This window comes from Gorilla gorilla, chromosome 14 (assembly GCF_029281585.2).
Source record: "Gorilla gorilla gorilla isolate KB3781 chromosome 14, NHGRI_mGorGor1-v2.1_pri, whole genome shotgun sequence".
Classification (NCBI taxonomy): Eukaryota; Metazoa; Chordata; class Mammalia; order Primates; family Hominidae; genus Gorilla; species Gorilla gorilla.
In genome coordinates, this window is record NC_073238.2 from 92,228,927 (window position 1) to 92,250,427 (window position 21,501).

At 39.6% G+C, this 21,501-nt stretch overlaps 1 protein-coding gene across 19 annotated transcripts in view; it reads left to right on the plus strand.

Moving 5' to 3' along the window:
• Positions 1-21,501, plus strand: part of SCEL (sciellin) — a 169,363-nt gene that overhangs the window by 60,141 nt on the left and 87,721 nt on the right. For 11 of the 19 annotated variants that reach the window (XM_055359654.2, XM_055359648.2, XM_055359655.2 and 8 more), the window contains exons 2-3: positions 19,872-19,933; positions 20,611-20,728. In XM_055359654.2, the coding sequence (XP_055215629.2) occupies positions 19,891-19,933; positions 20,611-20,728 (161 nt within the window). In that variant the 5' untranslated portion in view covers positions 19,872-19,890. Of the gene's footprint in view, positions 1-29; positions 149-19,871; positions 19,934-20,610; positions 20,729-21,501 lie in introns of those variants that run through there. The other 8 variants (XM_055359656.2, XM_055359649.2, XM_055359652.2 and 5 more) reach the window with 3 other exon arrangements.

Genomic DNA, 21,501 nt, shown 5'->3' on the forward strand with positions numbered 1-21,501 from the left:
AAACCTCTGAACTGTTCACTAATACAGTCAGGTAGAGGTTGAAACTCCACTGAATAAACTCTAGGTTCCCATTTCTTTCAGCCAGATCCTCCCAGGGAATCACTACAGGCTGGTTAGCCAAAAAGTCCTGATTTTCTGCTCAATAGAGGTAAGTTGAATTATACTTCCAAACAGAAATACATCTGCTGTATGTGCACAGCTTTCTCTGTGTTCCTTACAAATGATTAAAATTAGAACTTACTGTATTATCTTTGTCTTTTCTTCCTGTAAATTTTGACAGCCTCCAGCTGGCTGTTAGCTCTGCTCTTCCTTGCTGTACTTTTAGGTCACATTGCATTGAACTTCTTGGCAATTTTGCACATTGTGGGCATCACAGAAATGATCACCTATTTGATTTTCTGGGTGGGAGCTGTCAGCTTGTGAATCCTGCCACACAAAGGATAATAAATTCTTTAAGTGAAGGGACCAGCACGTGCTGGTTTATTTTCTCAAGCGACTATACAAACATTTTTTAAAGGATCTTTCTGTTTTCATAAATGATGCTTTTAGTGAAATAGTGAACTCAAATATTGCTTTATAGTTAATAAGTCATATTTATTTTTTTCTCTACTGCTAAAAATATTGCAAGTTGCTGAGCTATGAGAGAGAGGTTTATATTTATGAGGTTTTTGTCTCCACCCTATCTTCCCCGAATAAGAAAATCACCATTTCTCACTTGAAAGTACCAAGGAGTAAAGGCAGGGTGTGGGGGCAGAATAAGGGTACATGGTTCCTCACAGGGATCTGTGGGCATCTGGCCAACTTCTCTATGGTATATTCTGCATTCTAACCTAAGGAGTGATTAATGTATATGGGGGCAATTTTCAAACTTTATTCATAGCCTAGTCCTGAAAAACCAGTTTTGGGAGACTTTTGATAAGGCTAGAAGAGTTCTTTTAACAGAGCTTTCTTTTATAATTAATAGCTAAGCTGACTTGTCTGACTTGTGTTTTTTCTCATCATTTCTATTTATGATACAGAGCTGTGGGATTCAAATGCAGGGGCCACTCACAGCTTGCAAATTGCAGCTCTGTGTCCTCCAGAGAGGTGCCCCCACAGCATACCTGGCTCTATCTGTAGTACTTGAGTTCTCATGGCTTCCTATTGCTGACCAGGTCACCTGCAGTCTGAGAGGGGGTTAGACACATCAGTGCTCATTTCCCAAAGGTTTACAGAAGAATTTTACAACTTGGCTTTCAAGTGTTTATAGTAACCAGAAAACTAAAGTATAGCAAGTGTGGATAATTTTATTTTTCATAAAATGTGATTACATTTAAAACTGTCTTTCACTTCCACAGTTTATAACGTAGATAAAGCCTTCCTAATATTTGTGGTGCTCCAGTGTTTAAAGTATTGGAAACATCAATTTGAGAAAACTGAGAAATGACAACAGTAAAAATTTTAGTGAAACATTCAGATGATCCTAAATGTCAGGATATGCATAGAATGCCAACAACAGGCCAGAATTTTTATTGGAATGTTAGCGTCATATAAATCTTAGATCTAATTGACAGAATATTTCAACTGAAATGGAGCATAGGCCCATCTAGTCTAATGCCTGAATTTTCTAGTTGAGAAAATCAAAGCATAAATGTTAAGCAACTTGTGAAGATCAGAGTAGCAGAACCAGAACACGATGCCAGATTGCTTGTCTTTTGTCTTACTGAATTTTCTCAATATTTTTTCAAATGCTTTTTATCATAAAATATGTAGTAGCAATAAATGAGCCACACTCCATCACGGACTGTGGTTACCCAGCACATGTGGAAATGTTATAGTGTGTATGGTATGACTAAGACATAATAGAATACGTTTTCCAACTTGTGACTTGTGGAATCAGGGTTGCCGTTTATTATATTTATGAGATTTTCATCTCAGGAGCCAGTAGCCCCTCAGCAGGGAGGGGATCTGATGTATGTGTGTTAGCTGTGGTCTGTACAATCAGAACACCCTTGCCTCGAATGCCATTCTGTAGGTGATGCTTACCTGACTGCCTTCTCAGACTACCAGAATTATGATGAAATACCTGAGAGGTTCATATTCCTGGGGACTGTGTAAACAAAACAAAGAATATATTTTGAATGACTGAGCTCATACTGTGGAATGAACTGAACACAATTCACGAAGCCGTCAAATTAAGCAAACATTGTTTAACTGAGAGTATCTTATACGGTTCAGGCATCAACTCCCAGCATTTCTTAAGAGTGAAGGGATAAAATCTTTGGCCTTGCAGTCCAAGGGAAATCTTTATTGGTTCCACATGGCTTCACTTTCTGTCATTGTCCTGCTTCTAGACCATTTGTTGATCATTTTCCATTTTCTTTGGCTGGGTACTTTGAAATAAAGATTTTAGGTATTAATTGCTGCATACATAGCTGGAGTTGTTCAAAGCTCACTTCTGAATCAAAAGTCTTTTTTTTTTTTTTTTTTTTTGAAATGGAGTCTCGCTCTTTTCCCCAGTCTGGAGTGCAATGGCACAGTCTCGGGTTACTGCAGCCTCCGCCTCCCATGTTCAAGCGATTCTCCTGCCTCAGCTTCCTGAGTAGCTGGGACTACACGTGTGCACCACCACACCTGACTAATTTTTGTATTTTTAGTATAGACGGGGTTTCACCATGTTGGCCAGGCTGGTCTTGAACTCCTGGCCTCAAGTGATGTACCCGCCTTGGTCTCCCAAAGCGCTGGGATTACAGGCATAGCCAATGCGCCCGGCCTTAATCAAAAGTCTTTATCAGTTATATTCCTTAAGTGTTTCCAGCTTACCATTGTACAAATGGTAAACTGTGATTTTTTCCATGAACTTGTGATTTTGAAGCTCGGGAGAAGCTCTTCCTCACATGGATGCTTTGCTAAATGACAGCTACACGTGCTTGACTTTCATTTCATGTTGATTACTAAATTTTTTAAGGACATGAGTCATCCTTTTATTGTGATACTTAATTGGAACAGTGAATTTTATAGCTATAGCTATCTATTCAATGACAACTGGTTTACTTCTAGATACAAGAACTGATCATCCTGAATCCTTCTTGTAATAGTATACTTGATAGCTCTAAAAATATGAATAATTTATTCTTTGTCTGTAGACCCAAGTTTCCCTGACTCTAAAATGTGATTACGTATCCTTCATATGAAGCCTCCTGCGGAAAGACAGTGAACTATAAGCCATATTTTCCAAACTGAGATATATACATCCCAGGAGACTGTGTCAGTGTTCTAGAAAATGCAATAAAATTATGAAATAAGCATGGCACATGTCTGTATGGAGAGCTAATTTTAGTTAAAAAGCTTTGGAGAAAACTATCCCTATTGTCCTGCCCTCTCCCCAGTTCTCCCCAGGGTTCCCTCTTTTGTCATTAGAGATGCTGTGTGTAAAAGTTTAAAAGAAATTTGTATACAAATGCATGCAGGGAGCTGAAATCTAGATAGACTTGAATTTGAACCATGATTCCATGTGGACAAACGGTGACATGTATGAGTATGCCTAACTCACAGCACCAGCAGATAAAAAGAAAAATTAGGATTCTTGATGAATAATTAATAGATATATAAAATTATATAATTATATATTATATACATATTTTATAATATACATAGCATATTACATAATGGGACATATATGTATAACATATGACTCACAATAGCACAAAAATATAAAAATCTAGAAAAAATCTCTACAAGAAAAATTTAAAATCCAGATTTAAAAAATAACAACATTTTATAGTAAGACATAAAGGTGAAAGCTGACCTTAAATGTCAGTTCTTCCCAAACTCTTTTTATAGAATCTATGCAATTTTAGTCAAAAGTTCCAATAGAATATTTATCTTGGAAACTTAGAAAATAATTTTTTTTTTTTTTCTTTGAGACAGAGTCTCGCTCTTTCACCCAGGCTGGACTGCAGTGGCGCTATCTCGGCTCACTGCAAGCTCCGCCTCCCGTGTTCACATCATTCTGCCTCAGCCTCCCAAATAGCTGGGACTACAGGCGCCCGCCACCATGCCCGGCTAATTTTTTGTATTTTTAGTAGAGATGAGGTTTCACCGTGTTAGCCAGGATGGTCTCGATCTCCTGACCACGTGGTCTGCCCGCCTCTGCCTCCCAAAGTGCTGGGATTACAGGCGTGAGCCACCGCACCCGGCTGAAACTTAGACAATAATTTTAAAGTTATCTGAAAGAAATGAATAAATGAGAATAGCTGATAGAATTTCTAAAAAGGAAGTTAATGAAGGGTGCTGTGCTACTAGATATTAAAAATGTATGTATCAGAAAAACACAATAATAAAAGTAGCTTGTTTTTATTGTAAGAAACTAAAGACAGATTTCTTGAGGAAAACGGATAGCCACAAAGCACATTTAAGAATATGTAAGAATTTAAAGTGTGACAAAGGATGAATCATATATCAACGAGAAAGGGATTTATTCTCCCATTACCAAAGTAAATCCACATGGGTTAGAGAGATTACATAAAACAACAAAATATATTGTAAAAATTAAAAGAAAATAAATATTTAGTTAACCTCATGTTTGTTCAACAAATATTCCTCTAGAACTGATTATGTACCAGGTACTGTGATAAGTTTTGAAAATCAGCTGTGGAGAAGATGGGCTTGGCCACTGCTCTTAAGATGTACAATGTGTGAATGTGTGCGGGTGTGAGTATGTGTGTATATGTGTGGGTTGGGGGTGGGGGAAGATTATTCAGCCACACACACAGACAGTCTTAGGTGATGTTATGGAAACTCTTTGCTATTTGAACACATAGTAGGGCTCATAACTCAGCCTGGGGAGGAAGGAGTGGGGCAAGTGGCGATGGTATCACAGAATGATTCCTGGAGGATATAGAATGTGTGATCTGGAAGGTGAATGGAAGTCTTTCCTGAAGGAAAATGAGGGGTTGAGGGAAGTTCAGGAAGAAGAGTGTTTCAGGCATAGATAGAATAAGCAATAGCTCACAGGTGATGAAAAGGATGGAGCCCCAGGCACTGGAAGGAGTTGCTGTGGCTGAAGCCAGAGTGTGAGTGGGGAGTGGGGAGTTGGGGGAAATGAGGCTGGAGGGTATGGCCTTGTCAGGCTTGTTAACAGTTCGATTTTATCCTGACAGAAAGGGAACACCCTTGAACGACTTTAAGTAGGTGATGACTACTTTGGCACCAGTGAGGAGGAGAGTGGATTAAGTGAGGAAGTCTGGAGATTGAGAATGTAGCTGGGAAGCCGTTGGAATAGTCAGGAGATTATGGTAGTTTGAATTGGTGTCTTGCAAATAGAAAGATACACAAGAGATGTTGAATTATAGGACTTGACGATTGCTTGGATTTCGAGGTCAGAAAGAAGATTGATGGATGGTCTACAAAGATGGCTTTTAAAGAGTGAAAGTGGAAGAAATTATAAAGGGAAAAATAGGGAATGCAAAATCAAAAGCTTCTGATACAAAATTTATAATTAGAAGCTAAATGAAAAACTAGTAAAGATGAATGTTCCTGACATATAAAGAAAATGAGCAATCAGTAAGAAATATATAATAATTGTCAATGGATAATTTATAAAATAAGAAAGAAAATGCCCTGTAAAGTGAAGAAAAATATGCGAGTAAAACAAAATGATTCTAGTTTCACCTATTATATTATGAAAAAGATTAATGAATGATAATTCTAAATGCTGGCAAATGCGTGGACACTCATATGTTGCTGGTGGATGATAAACTACTATAAGATTTATGGAAAGAAACTCGACAATAGGGATCAAGAATATTTTAGAAATTATACATCTTGGCAAGTAATTTCACTTCTTGGATTCATTCAAAGAAAATAATCAGATACTTGGTGAAAGACTTTTGTATGGTTTTTTAGAAACAACAGAGGAATGATGTTACATTGATAAATAAAATGAGATATTTTGTAGCTGCAAAATAAATATTTAAATATTCTTAAATGGCATTGGAAAATGCATATCAGTAGGCTCTAAATGGGCAAAGAAAAACCCTGGAAGAAAATTACAGTGATTGATTAAAGGTGTCTGATTTTTTTTTCCTTTCTTTATGCTTTCTTGTATTTTCCACATTTTATATATGCTTTCTTGTGTTTCCACATATATTCTAAATATAGTGAGAAAGATTTATGTTGTGTAAAGTTGGGATACAGAACAGCTACATGACAGAGCTTTTGTGAATATGAAATACAGTAAAGTATTTAAGATAACTAACAGGGTTTTGGCTCATAGTCTGTGGTCACAATTTGAGTTTTTACTCATTTAACTTGTATTTTCAGCTAGAACTGAAAATAGCCCCTGATGGGGCTCAGGTGATAGATAACTTTTATTGGATAGCTTTTTATTAATGAATATTAGACCAGTGTTTTTTGTAAAATGAAATAATTATAGGCCACTATTCACGGTAAAGCTTGCTGTTATCATTCTGCAGAAAAGATGGGCTGTAAGAAAAAGAGCTGGTGAGGGTTGTGTATTAAAAACCAGAATCAGGCCGAGGCAGGCGGATCACGAGGTCAGGAGTTCGAGACCAGCCTGACCAACATGGTGAAACCCCGTCTCTACTAAAAATACAAAAATTAGAGAGGCATGGTGGTGCATGCCTGTAATCACAGCTACTCAGGAGGCTGAGGCAGGAGAATAGCTTGAACCCGGGAGGTGGAGGTTGCAGTGGCCGAGATCACGCCATTGCACTCCAGCCTGGGCTACAGAGCAAGATTCCGTCTCAACAAACAAACAAACAAACCCCAGAATCAACAGTGAGAAAATTGTATGGTAGGGGCTTTCATTTGTGCTACATTCTGGACTCTGTTTCACCAGCAGTAAACAAGTTTCCCAATGCTAAGCTTAGATTGTGAGGTTGTGTGACTGAAGAAATAGCTGCTTTCTAACCATCACAGAAGGCTAAATGAATCTTTCCCAGCCTGATGATTTTTGGATTGCCTTTTAGGCTGTGTATTCAGGCTAAACACAGTTGTTTGTTTCTGAGAGACTATTTAAAAATGGATTTAAATAGACTTGTTAATATTTACACTTCATGAAGTACTGTTTGTTTTCCCCTTACATATATTTCTTGTACTTTTAGGTGGTAATTAGTTGTTTGATGGTTTGTTTTATTTATCTTCCAAAAGATAATGCTTCTGTTTATTGATCTGTAATTATAGAGCCCCTCTTATTCTTCTACTGAAAATGGTTTTATGGCATTTGTCCTTTTCCAGTTCCTAGGGATTTTCCCTGTTTCATTGATTTCCGGGAAACAAGTAGTGGTGGGGTTGGCACTGTTACCGCACCCTGAAACCCTCAGGACCTTTTCAGAAGCAAAAGTGAATACCACCAGGGCGATTTGCCACCCTGTGTCATTTTCTAGACCCCTTTTCTGTATTTGTTTACTTATTCTACTTTAGCTTTTTTATATTCTCCATCACTAAAGAGATTTGCCCTGGGCAACTATTGACATTTGGTCTTTTATAAAGATAGTAATTTATAAAAAATATTAGAAGCTTGATAAATTGATTGAAAGATTTTGGGGTAGTTAAAATATCCAAATGTCACTCTATGTAAATCTCATGATACTTTGGTAAAGTGATCAAAGAAAGTCTGCTCCACTTCTTCTCTGTTGAGCTCCACCATGGATCTCCATTGTTGCCATCTTTATGTCCATGAGTACCCAATGTTTAGTTCCCACTTATAAGGGGAACCACTTGGTATTTGGTTTTCTGTTTCTGCATTAATTCGCTTAGGATAATGACCTCCAGCTGCATCCATGTTGCTGCAAAGAACATGATTTCGTTCTTTTTTTATTCACCACTTTTTAGTCGAGTAAATTTCTTCCTGTTGACTCCTTTTTGTTTCCCGGGCTTCTGAGATAGGTACTGTTGCGTCAGGCTGATTTGAGTTTGAATCCCAACTGGGCGATTCACTAGTTATGTAACCTCAGGCAAACTACTCATCTTGAGACTCCTTCCAGAAAAGAAATCTGCCTACATTTCGACCACTGCCCACATTTCCAACTCCTGCCCTATCCTTCCGCAAGAAGACTCTGACTTCACTGAAACCATTCATCATTAAGTTTCATTAAAGAACAAGTATAATAATAGTAACAACCTAAAGGCATGTAAGGCTTAAATGAGACAACACCTATAAAATATAAGCTCAAAATAGTTATTATTATTGTAGGACCCCAAATCTCAGCAGTCAGAATTGAAGTCCTTGTTTTTTTCTCTTTTCTTCCATCATCCTTTATTTTGTTAATTTACTTTCTGCTGCACATTTTTTTTTCTTTTCTGCCTTATTTCTCCTTTTCTCTTTCCTCTATGAGCCCTTCTTTAACCAATTTTAGTTTCTTTGTTCGCACAATCTTTCTTAAGAGAAAGTTAGCAGGGAGTGGTAAAGACTTCGTTAGGTAAGCCAAGAGGCATTATGTCCTTGGGTGGGAAGGGAAGAGTGAGATTTTTAAAGTCTTTATGCTGAGAGGACCCAAAAGATGATGAAGATTCTAGCTGAGCTGGGAACTGGCCCAGGAAATTCTTGGCACTGGGACAGGAAGAGCTGGGGCTGAGATCAGGCTGGGGGACTGAAGTGAAAGTTGGCTCAGGGAATTCTTGGCATTGGGACAAGAGGAGCTGGGGCTCAGATTGGGCTGGTGGGAGGAGTGGCAATTGGGTCACCTAATGGACCTAAATGCTCCCAGAGGAAGTGCTGTTATTAGAGATAGAAAATACTGAAGGAAATTGAGTAAGGGCATGGGGAGATGAGGAGAAGCTGAAAAGAAGACAAAAGTAAGAAATAGGAGATGCTGATAGTTTCAAATGCATACAAAAAGAGCTACGAAAGTTGATTGATTTCATGATTCAGAACTTTAGCAGAGTGATTTCATGTAAAACCTAAAGACAAATGTCCTTGGGCAGAAGCAGTAGGCAGCAGATAAAAACTAGCTGTTTCTGGTGTTTGGCCACAAAGAGGAAATGAAAGATGGGCCAATAATTGAAAATATTTTTTCCCTCTCTCCTCAGACTTTGACGTTATGATTTTACATCATAATTTTCAACACATGCATTCAGTGCTTCATAGGTAAAGGTTTTCCTACTTCCCAGCATCAGAGAGACAGCGTTCACACATCTTTTCTCATAATATTACACTTCTAAAACACAGTTGCTGGTGTCTGTAATCAGTAGGCATATGTACTGGCAACAGCCTTTTGAAAAGCCAAGATTAGAGTTTCATCTTTTTTGTGAGAAGCTAAAAACTTAATTGGAATGAAACTGAAATGTGGCACTTAGAAATAAATCCAGTTAGCTGAACTGAGGCTACCAAAGTGTCAATATGTGGGTGTTGAGTAGATTTGAAGCTCAGGATAACCTCAGTACCTGAAATAAGTAATTCCTTTAAAGAATTACAAAACAATAAAATTTGGCTGCATTTTTTTTTAATACTACCAGTTTGAGAGACTAGTAATCCCTAATCCATTCCACAAAAGGGCATTTTTAACAAGGATATTATTCACAGAAACATATATTGTTGAACTATTTCTAAAAAGAAATATCCATGTATATATAAAGTACTGTTTTATATCCTGGGGAAGATGGAAAGAGCACTACTGCAGTAAAATGTCTGCGGAAGTAGAGGTTGATGAGACAGGAATGTTTACACCTTAGAGGCTTTACATGGAAGCTTCTAGAAATGGCTCTGGGGCCACCCAAAGAGGGGGCATGAGGAGATGATTTGGGTGACATGGACAATGGGTCCTAAGAGAAGAAGAGAGCAGCGAGGCTGGAAGAGGTTGTGTGAAAGATGTAGGAGAGATGCCAAAAGGGAAAGAAAGACTCAAGAGCAGACTTTCTCTGGCTTGGGCCATCTGGCAGGGGCCTTCACTGATTTGGCAACTTGCATCTTTGATAAGAAAAATTTAATTTCCCACAATATTACTCATTTATATTTCAGAAGAAAAACCCAGCATCCTTATGAAACTATTATCACCTGTAAATAGAATACATTATAGTTTCCTTTCTCAGTTAGCTTGATCAATGGCCAGCACTGGACTACGAGAGAGAATGAAACATTATCAAGCTATCCAGTATGAGATAGATTCAGGGAAGGAGTCCAGTCAGGAACCATGTCAGGCCACTTCAGGCCACTTCTGGCTGCAGTGTGGTCATTGGGGAGTGAGTTTTGAGGCTGAGCTATCAAGAAATGTTGGGGCAGCCATTCATTCCTGCTGCTCCTCTCACCTGCTCTCCCATGATCATCAATCATCTGGGACTCCAGGCATTTCTCTGAGTGCCTGGTATGGGTCATATCACATGGCACTTTGAGTTACATGTAGTATCACTTACTGAAAAGAGCTCTGGTGTTGCAGTCACACAGACCTAACTGCAGTTTCTGATTCTTCCTCTAACTGTGTACTTTGGGCAGGTTATTTAACCTCTCTGAGGTTTGGGATCCCATAATTATAGATAATAGTACTGACCTGGAAGGATTAAATAAGATAATGTGCATAAAACATGCGGTACAGCAGGTGGTACTTGGTAGGGGCTTAACAAGTGACCCTTCTTGCTAGGAACATTTAACACATATGTTTTGTTGGTAAAAGAATCACACATATCTTTTGTAGACTCCTGTCAACTTTTGGACCTTCTATTTGCTGCACGATGGCTTAGTGACATGGAGGAAGAGCATTAGGCTTGAGTAACAACAACAACAAAAAAAAAAAAAAGGAAAAGAAATCTCTTAAACAAACGAGGCGGTTTATTTTTCTCTTGGAAGGAGAAGTTCAGAGGTAGATAATACAGGGCTATTGTGGCAACTCCATGACACTGTCAAGGAACCGGGTCCCTTCTAACTTCCTGCTCTGCTATTTTTCGTGTGTGAATTTAGTCCCTATGATTGCCCACAGTCCCTAAGGTCCAAGAAGACTGCTCCTCCCTCCTGCAAGCCACCTTAGTTTCAGAAAAGAGTGGGGGAGCACAAAAGGACATATTCTTCCCAGGGACTTCCACTTCAATTATAATAGTCAGAACTACAAACATGTCACTGCTAGCTTCAGAGAGCCTGAGAAATGTGGCTTTAGATATCAGTAAGAAAGAAGGGGAGAATGGATATCAGATATGCAATCACTGTCTGCCACGAGTCCCTACTTGGAAATCTCCAGATCATCATGACTGGACCTTTCCTTATTGTCCTCTCCCATTGGAACATACCACACCCAGCCCCCAAAAAATTTAAGATAAATCTTAAACATTTTAAAAAATGTGAGTAACATTTGTAATTTAAAAGAGAGAGGCATGGCATTCTGGAGGAATTCTTAAAATAAAATTTAGATTTACCCTGAAATCTATAGTGATGATTACTAACTGCTTTAAGAATGAAAATTCTTTTTTTAAAATAAAAAAATTCATGATGTTTCACATATGAGACTAATTATATTTTCAGTAATTTACTGGTTGACAAAAAGGTATGATGGATTTAGTATAAAAATGCTTTGATGCTGAGTGCAGAAGGATTTGCAAGCAGACCCTATGCAATTAACTCAGTGCCACTGCCCTCCATCCCTCACTCTCTCATCCTCTGCCCATCTGGAGGTTTGCACCCAGGGCTAGGTACCATGCTGGGATGGCTGAGGTCTTGATCAACTCTCAGATCATCAGAAATTCCTGCAAAGAGCTCTGTAGAAGAAAACAGGTATCTCTTCATCATTTTATATTTAGGGATAGCTCCAATCAGACCCAACATTCTGCCATAGGGTCTGATATTTTCATGCCTCTGTTAGCTAGGTATTCTCCAGAAGGCCCGGTTAAATGAGAACAAGTGAAATAAGACATTTGAACAAGCTCATGGAACTTACCCTCTTTCTCTCTGTTAATGGCTAGCCTCAGGTATCCTATAAACACCCCCACTGGCTTCATCCCAGAACCTCTGGGATGCTCCCTAGGAACAGTTTCCAGTAAACCCACTTTCTTTCCCTGGGACTTCCCAGTTGCCTCTTCCTTAGTATATAGCTCTCTGGCCAAAACCCCAGATGGTTGCTGTGTTTTAAATTTTCTTTGGTATTCTACCCATATCCCACCTCAGTCCTCCTCTGACCTAGGCTTCTGCTGCCCCTTTAGGGTCTGCTAGGAAGGGAGGAAAGTTCAAACAATAATAATACTTTATATGATTTTATAGGAATTTATAATTTACAAAGCATTATCTCATTTAATTTCCGTAACAACCTTTTAAGATTGCTATAACTTCCTCTTTGCAGAGGCAGAAGCAGAGACTTAGTCCAAGTAGCTAATGAGTGACGAAGCTGGGGACACACACAATCTGAGGCTTTCTAGCCCAAGGGCCGTCAATCATTTTTCTGTCTATCCCACTGCTAACACATTAAGATGTCACCTGTTCAGGCATATTTTACTTCAGATTGGCTAGTAGAGAGAAAGATCCTGAGGCAAGGAGGGTCAGATGGTTTTTGACAGTTTGAGGGACATGGAAAGTTCTGGAGCATAAAGGGAAGCTAAGGATAAGATCTAATGGGGAAAAGAAGGGTGTTGACATTAAGATGGGCAGGAAGTCTGTATAAACATCAGCGTGCATCTTTAACTCTCTGATATGGTTTGGCTCTGTGTCCCCACCCAAATCTCACCTTGAGTTGTAAGAATCCCCACATGTTGTGGGAGGGACCTGGTGGGAGGTAATTTAATCATGGAGGCACGGTTTTTTTCCATACTGTTCTCAAGATAGTGAATAAATCTCATGGGATCTGATGGCTTTATGAAGGGCAGTTCCCCTGCACATGCTCTCTTGCCTGCCCTCATGTAAGATGTGACTTTGCTTGTCATTTGCCTTCTGCCATCATTGTGAGGTCTCCCCAGACATGTGGAACTGTGATCCAATTAAACCTCTTTCCTTTATAAATTACCCAGTCTTGGGTATGTCTTTATGAGCAGCGTGTATAGTTCCGTTGTGCATATATACCCTTTTTTCTTTATCCATTTGTCTGTTGATGGTCACTTAGGTTGATTCAATATCTTTGTTATTGTGAATAGTGCTGCAATAAACATGTGATGCAGGTATCCCTTTAATATACTGATTTCTTTTCCTTGGGATAGATACCTAGCAATGGGATTGCCAGATCATATGGTAGTTCTACTTTTAGTTTTTTGAGAAATGTTCATACTCTTTTCCATAGAGGTTGTACTAATTTATATTCCCACCAACAGTGTATGAGAGTTCTCTTTTCTCTGCATCCCCACCAGCATCTGTCATTTTTGTCTTCTTAATAATAGTCATTCTAACTGAAGTAAGATGGTATCTCATTTGGTTTCGACTTGCATTTCTTTGATGATTAGTGGTGTTGAGCATTTTACCTGTTAGCCATTTGTATATCTTTATATATAATATATATTTTAAAATAGCAGGTGCTCAATTGAAATAACAGAGAACACACTACCCAATGGTTACATGTTTTGGTAATGTGGTAGAATATCACATTCTCTTATTGTCACATAATCTGCTATACCCCATTGTTAGTTCATATAGACATTCTCTTGCCTGTGATTGACTTTATCCTTGCAACTCTCATTCTGCTTTCCTATACAATAGTGTGACTCTTTTCAAACCACAAATGGGAACTAGGATCCGATCAGAAGACAGAAAGTTTTAAACTAGGATGTTCCTGAGTATGTGTGTTTATATTATTTATGTGGCTTCTGTTTGTGAGTTCCACAGAAGCCTAGGCCTGCTTGTCTTTATTGTATAAGTTTAACAGCTGCTTGCATAGTTCAGGGTCAGAGAGCATATTTTCAGGCCACAATGATGAATGATCCACGGGTCACTCAAGACACCAGTTTAACATTTAGGAGTTGATACAGATGCATACCAGGGAGAGCTCAATTGTTAGCAGTGTATGGAGGTGCCCATGAGGATGGGACTGGGATAATCTTGTGAAATATAATCTGATTCCATTTTATTCTGGCAAAACCGCACAGGCCATATAAGAGTGTCTTTTCTGCCTCTCCAGCTCAAAGATGGCCTGGCCTGCTGCCAGTTTTTTTTTTTTTTTAGTTGAGATATAATTTACATGCCATAAAATTCACCAGTTTAAAGTGTAAAATTCAGTGCTTTTTAAAAAATATATTCACAGCTGGGTGTGGTGGCTCACATCTGTAATCCCAGTACTTTGGGAGGCCGAGGCAGGTGGATGGCTTGAGGCCAGGAGTTTGAGAACAGCCTGGCCAACATGGCAAAACTGCGTGTCTACTAAAAATAAAAAAATTAGCCAGATGTGGTGGCACACACCTGTAGTCCAAGCTACTCAGGAGGCTGAGGCACGAGAATTGCTTGAACCCAGGAGGCAGAGGTTGCAGTGCGGCAAGATCGTGCCACAGCACTACAGACTGGGTGACAGAATGAGACTCTGTCTAAAATATATATATATTATATATCTATATCTCCAAGATTGTGCAACCATCACCACTATCTGATTCCAGAGTATTTTAATTTTACCCCAAAAAGAAACCCCATTCCCTTTAGCAGTCACTCTTCATTCACCTCTCCCCTTAACCCCTGGAAAACACTAATCCACTTTCTTTTCTATGGATGTGACTGTTCTGTACATTTCATATCAATGGAATCATACAATGTGTCCTCTTCCATGTCTGGCTTCTTTCATTTAACTTAATGTTTCAAGTTTCATCCACATTGTAAGATGAATCAGTATTTTCATTCCTTTTTATGCTGAGTAATATTCTGTTGCACAGAGATGCCATGCTGTGTATACATTCATCCACTGATGGACATTGGGGTTGTTTCTACTTTTTGGCTGTTATGTGCTACCATGACTATTCATGTATAAGTTTTTGTGTGGACATGATTTTAACCAAAGGAATGTTGGGGAATACACAGAGAAGGCTGTCCTGTAAAGGTTTGTTTGCTGCAGCAGTTCATTGAGAGGCTGTCCTGGTACCAAGCACTTGACCAGAGCTCATGGGACTTCCAAGGAGTGAGATGCTCAGGGCCAGGGAAACCCCTGCATCCCTGTTCCCGCTCTCACTTTAACACCAGGGCAGCAGCCTAGTCTTGCAGTGACTCCTGATGGGCATTAGTGCTGTTTGCTGAGGAGGGCGTGGCTTGGTTTAGAAGCCCGATGCAGCCTCTTAACACCTTGGACATGTTGCATCCTCTCTCTGAGCTCCGGTAGTCTCATCTGGGAGTTGGAGGGACCAACAGCCACCCACAGAGTTTATGTGAAAAATGAGAGACGATGCCTGAGGGGTCCCCTGTTCAGGGCAGGGGCTCAACCAGTGGATCTTTATTCTATTAGCAATTGCCCTGTGCAATAGACCATTCGAAGAGGGCACAGATCAAGGGCAGTGTAGACCAAAGCTCTTTGAATGACTTGCCTGTTTTATAACTCTTCAAATTACTTTTTTCATAAGGACTCCATAGTTTGCTCAGGCTGTTATAACAAAATACCGCAGACGGGTGACTTAAATAACAGAAAATCATTGTCTCACAGTTGTGGGGGCTGGGCAGATTTGGATTACTCCTGAGGCCTCTCTCCTTGGCCTGCAGATGGCTACCTTCTTACTGTGTCCTCACATGGCCTTTCCTCTGGTGTCTCTTTGTGTTTCTAAATTTTCTCTTCTTACAAGGTCACCAGTCAGGTTGAATTAGTACCCACCCTAAGGGCCTCGTTTTTTTGTTTGTTTATTTTATTATTATTATACTTTAAGTTTTAGGGTACATGTGCACAATGTGCATGTTAGTTACATATGTATACATGTGCCATGCTGGTGTGCTGCACCCATTAACTCATTATTTAGCTTTAGGCATATCTCCTAAAGCTATCCCTCCCCCCTCCCCCAACCCCACAACAGTCCCCAGAGTGTGATGTTCCCCTTCCTGTGTCCACGTGTTCCCGTTGTTCAATTCCCACCTATGAGTGAGAATATGTGGTGTTTGGTTTTTTGTTCTTGCGATAGTTTACTGAGAATGATGATTTCCAATTTCATCCATGTCCCTACAAAGGACATGAACTCATCATTTTTTATGGCTGCATAGTATTCCATGGTGTATATGTGCCATATTTTCTTAATCCAGTCTATCATTGTTGGACATTTGGGTTGGTTCCAAGTCTTTGCTATTGTGAACAGTGCCGCAATAAACATACATGTGCATGCGTCTTTATAGCAGCATGATTTGTAGTCCTTTGTGTATATACCCAGTAATGGGATGGCTGGGTCAAATGGTATTTCTAGTTCTAGATCCCTGAGGAATCACCACACTGACTTCCACAAGGGTTGAACTAGTTTGCAATCCCACCAACAGTGTAAAAGTGTTCCTATTTCTCCACATCCTCTCCAGCACCTGTTGTTTCCTGACTTTTTAATGATTGCCATTCTAACTGGTGTGAGATGGTATCTCATTGTGGTTTTGATTTGCATTTCTCTGATGGCCAGTGATAGTGAGCATTTTTTCATGTGTGTTTTGGCTGCATAAATGTCTTCTTTTGAGAAGTGTCTGTTCATGTCCTTCGCCCACTTTTTGATGGGGTTGTTTTTTTCTTGTAAATTTGTTTGAGTTCATTGTAGATTCTGGATATTAGCCCTTTGTCAGATGAGTAGGTTGTGAAAATTTTCTCCCATTCTGTAGGTTGCCTGTTCACTCTGATGGTAGTTTCTTTTGCTGTGCAGAAGCTGTTTAGTTTAATTAGATCCCATTTGTCAGTTTTGTCTTTTGTTGCCATTGCTTTTGGTGTTTTAGACGTGAAGTCCTTGCCCATGCCTATGTCCTGAATGGTAATGCCTAGGTTTTCTTCTAGGGTTTTATGGTTTTATGGTTTCTTCTAGGGTTTCTAGGCCTAACGTTTAAGTCTTTAATCCATCTTGAATTAATTTTTGTATAAGGTGTAAGGAAGGGATCCAGTTTCAGCTTTCTACATATGGCTAGCCAGTTTTCCCAGCACCATTTATTAAATAGGGAATCCTTTCCCCATTGCTTGTTTTTCTCAGGTTTGTCAAAGATCAGATAGTTGTAGATATGTGGCATCAAGAACAGAACAAGGGCCTCGTTTTAACTTAATCACCTCTTTAAAGGCCCTGTCTCAAAATATAGTCACCTTCTGAGATACTAGCGGTGGAAACTTCAACATATGAATTTTGGAGGAACGTGACTTGGCCAATAACAAGCACCCAGGGAGCACCTACTCTCTCCCAGATGCTGGGAATAGAAGGAAAAGATTTAGGCCATTCCCACTGGAAACAGTCTCTTGGGAGGGACAGAAAAATAAGCAGATAATTGTAAAATACTCTTTCTCCGTATACCCTGTCTTTTGTCTCACAATTGCATTTACTGTCTCTGCAGATGTATCATTAATTATGCATTCAGCATTTTGACCACCTGAGAATTCCAGTGCAATCAGCTGAGAACTCTCCAGGTCTTTATTGGCTAAGAGGAAAAAAAATATATCAGAGCCCATTTAGAAACAGGAAAGAGGCTAGCCAAAAGTCCTGAGACACACTACCAGACAGAGGCAAAATAGTCACTAGTTGAGCTTTAAGTTTGCCTTTAGGTATTTCTTTACCTTCATTTTGCCAGAGTTTATCTATGCAGCCTCCAAACACAGCCAGCCAGGGGATCCCTGACACTCCCGGTGTGCCCAGCTGCCCAAGTTCAAGTCTGTTCCATCCCTTCCCACATCCAACCGTACCTCTCCTATGTCTTTGCTCTCTGCTTGTCAAGGTGATAAAGTATGGAGTTAAAAATTACCGAGCACCTACTGTGTGCTGGGCAATAATTAGACACTTTACATATGTTATCTAGTGATATTTGAACCTCATAATGTTCCTATTTCACCTCATGATACAAATAAGAGACCTGAGCTAATAACATACCTAAGGTGACACAGTCAGTAAACAGCATCACTTAGATGCAGTTCTTTCTAACTCCACTAAGACCTTCAGACTCTTGGTTATTCATGCAGCAAACAGCTGCGGGTCCCTGTGAAGGTAATGGCCATGATGAATACATTGGTTCTTAATCCACATCTTAGGTCAGGTTTCCCAGAAGCCGTTTCTGAGAGGCATTTGGGTGCTTGTGGCTTATTGAGGCTGTGCTTTCAGGAGAAGGGAGCGAGGCAGGGGGAGGCCAGCGAAGGAAGCGAGCAAGGATGTGCTCTCTGCTGGTTGAACTACAGCCGGATCCCAGCTCTGAAGTGCGAGTCACTGGATAGAAGTGATTCTATCTTGAGGCAAGGGACTGACCTTTTTTATCCCGGGTCAGTCAGCAGGTTGTAGTGAGTGGGGAGGTTGTGAAACCAGTCAGGCCTAACAGCGAAGGGCAAATCCTCAGGGAAGGTGCAGTCATGAGCCTGTAGCTGCCAAGCTTCAGACTGGTGAGGGGAACCTGGTTTGGACACTTACAGCCTCCACCTCTGATCTTCTGCAGTGCTACTGACATTCCAGAAACAGACACCAAGGAAAATAATACCTTGACCCAAAGCAGTGTGTCTTTCCCACTTCAGGTCCTATGGCAAGTTGTTGCAGGAAATACTTTCACATTAGAGGATAGGAGGTGGGGGCTTTTAGAACCCCAAATTATAGCTATAGACAGCTGTCCAATAATACTGCCTTAAGTCCAATAGCATTGATAGTTTAACAAAGTAGTTTTTTATGTACATTATTCATTTGATCATCACAGCAACTTAGGAAGTAGATGGCAGGTTTCAATAGCCTTATTTTGCAGGGAGGTTAGTGGTTCATTCTCAGACGTTGAACGTGATGAAGATGGACCTAAAACTTTCTTCTGACTTGAGCTTGAATGCCCCTCCTATGGTCCATACACAGTCTGGGTGAGATGGACACTGGAAAGGACATAATACTCCACCTAGGGTGACCAGCCATCCAGGTTTGTCCAGGACTTTTCTGGTTTGAAAACTGAAAGTCCCACTTTCAGGAAGACCCAGAGCTAACTAAGGCACACAAAGGCCCCCAATATATTTATGATCCACAAAAGCATTCTAATTTTAATTTCTTTCAATCACAAGAAAAATATTGATATAATAATAATAATAATAATAAAGCCAGCCAGGATTATATTCATACTAACATAGTCATAAGATACAATTTTAAATTTGTGTGTGTGTGTATGTCTGTGTGAATAAGAAGGGACCCTGAAGGCAAAAGCGCCTAGGACCCACAAAGTCATAATTCAGTTCTGGGGAACTGGATCAGTCCTGGACAGACTGGTGCTGTGGGTTACCTTAACCCCTTAACACCAGAAGAGTAGTTCAGGAACTTTGAGTTTTCCATGTGGCAGTTGCCTAAAATCACCAGTGTTTCTCCAAGTCTGTGATTTCCATGTGCCTGGCTGCTTTCCTTCTAATTACACAGCAGTTTCCTGAGTTTGCTTTGGCTTTTTTCAGGAAGCAGCTGAGGAGCCCTTCTTTGGGCATTCACAGTGTGCTGTAAGTTCAGCACAATCTCTCTCTCTCCCTCTTGACTATGACCAGACACTTGTCTAACTCATTTTTCTATCCCCAGCACCAGGCTCAGTGCCAGGCACACTGTAAGCACTCCATGCGTAATTATTGATTGAATAAATGAATTCACTGATGGCCTGATTCTACCGATTGCTTATGATACAACACTGGAATCACAAAACTCCCTGTGCCTCATTTTCTCCATCTGTAGAACAAATATGTTGGAAGAGATGAACTCTTGGGTTCTTAGGGGCACTTTATATCATGTATTTGTTATGACAGATCATGTGACTATGTCACTGTCATTGAAAAGTGAATCTCAGTCATGAAACAGTCACTTACAGGTTCTCAGAGTCATTGATGTGCTTTCTCTATTTCCCATTTTTCTTTTAGGTCCTTACTGGAAGGCAGCATGTCCAATGTTACCTTGAGAAAAATGTCTCCCACAGGAAATGGTAATGTACATGATGTTTCTCTCGCTCAGAAAACTTTAAAATTTTGGAAAAACAACTCACAGATCTCAATTCTTTAATACAGATATTGAATGCTTAGAAACAACAGTCTAATTTAATTAGCATTGCAAAGTTAGGCTTAAGAAAAAGTATACTTGCCGCAGCTTTTAGTCATGTAACTGGAATTCAATTTTTTTAAAATTAATAAAAATATCTTTTTTAAAATATGACCTTCATTGTGTTTGGCTCTTACAGGATAAAAGAATTAAGTTACTTAGAATCAAATGACCAGGACTTATTGACTATTACTATGTATTATAAAAACAGTCTTTTGTGGGCTTCCAAGGTATATTTCTTATGGGGTAAAATGGCCAACCTACTAAATCCTGGCTCAGTTTATCCCAGGCTGGGAGTTCTCCTTTCCCAGGAGCTGGATGGGGCCTCATGAGTGGCACTGGCAGTTTCAGTTGGCACCTGAGCAACTTTATGTGTTATCTTTGGTGATAGGGTGTGGGATCTGTTCTTTCTTGCTGGTGCATCCTACTTTGAAACAGTACTGGACTTACCAACCTAGATTGATGCTGGCCAATCAGATGTGCCTCTCAGGATTTTCAGGTTAACAAGCCCACGCTCAACTCCACACTATTACATCTTCCAGTCTTTCATGTTTCTGTTGACAGAGATGAAGAGCACCACTCAGGGAACCACACAGAAGCAGCAGGATTTTCACGAGGTGAACAAAAGAAGAACTTTCTTACAGGATAACAGTTGGATAAAGAAACGCCCTGAAGAAGAAAAGTAAGCTGGTGTGGAGCGTGTTGGGTGGACAGAAGGGCAGAGAGAGGCATTATCTGTTTGGGAAGCTAATGCTCATCTGAAAAGTGAATACTTTTCTCCTGAAACACTTTGTTGCATGGTCTAATTTTTGGTAAGACTTAGTAAGCACAAATAGGTTACACATCAGAGTTTCAAGAATATCTCTGCCATTTTAAATATCCACATGCATAAGAGAATGTGAGTCATTACTGAGAGAGAGCCTGGTTATTACCTAGGATAGATGTTTGTGCTTACTTGGTAAACTGAAAAGAAAACATGACTTTCCAGTTTCCAAAAAGGTAACAGTTAATCCATGATCGGACAATCCTGCTCTGTTGATCTTATCAGCTGAAATAAACAAAAAGAGTGTAATTCCAAATTTAACATATAAAATTTTGGTATGTACAAGAGAAATTTAAAAAATTACCGACTTATTTTAGTTCCATCTACTTCTAGGTACTGGGAAGGTGGGATATATGGTAATACTTTGTAAGTACTTACAACCAACAAAATTTTGTTTGTTTTGAGCATTGCTTCTACTAGCTGAGAGGTTTAAAGATTTGAAAACTATGGCCATAGGCATATAGCCTCATTGTCAATATAGATTTGCAATAGGTATTTGTCCAGCAATAGGTATTTGTCCGGTTATATATTATGTTATGTGTGTATTATAAATTATGTAGACATTTTATGATTTCTTTGTTATTAAGCTTGGTGTTAGATACTTTACATATAAAGCACCACTAATTTTACAA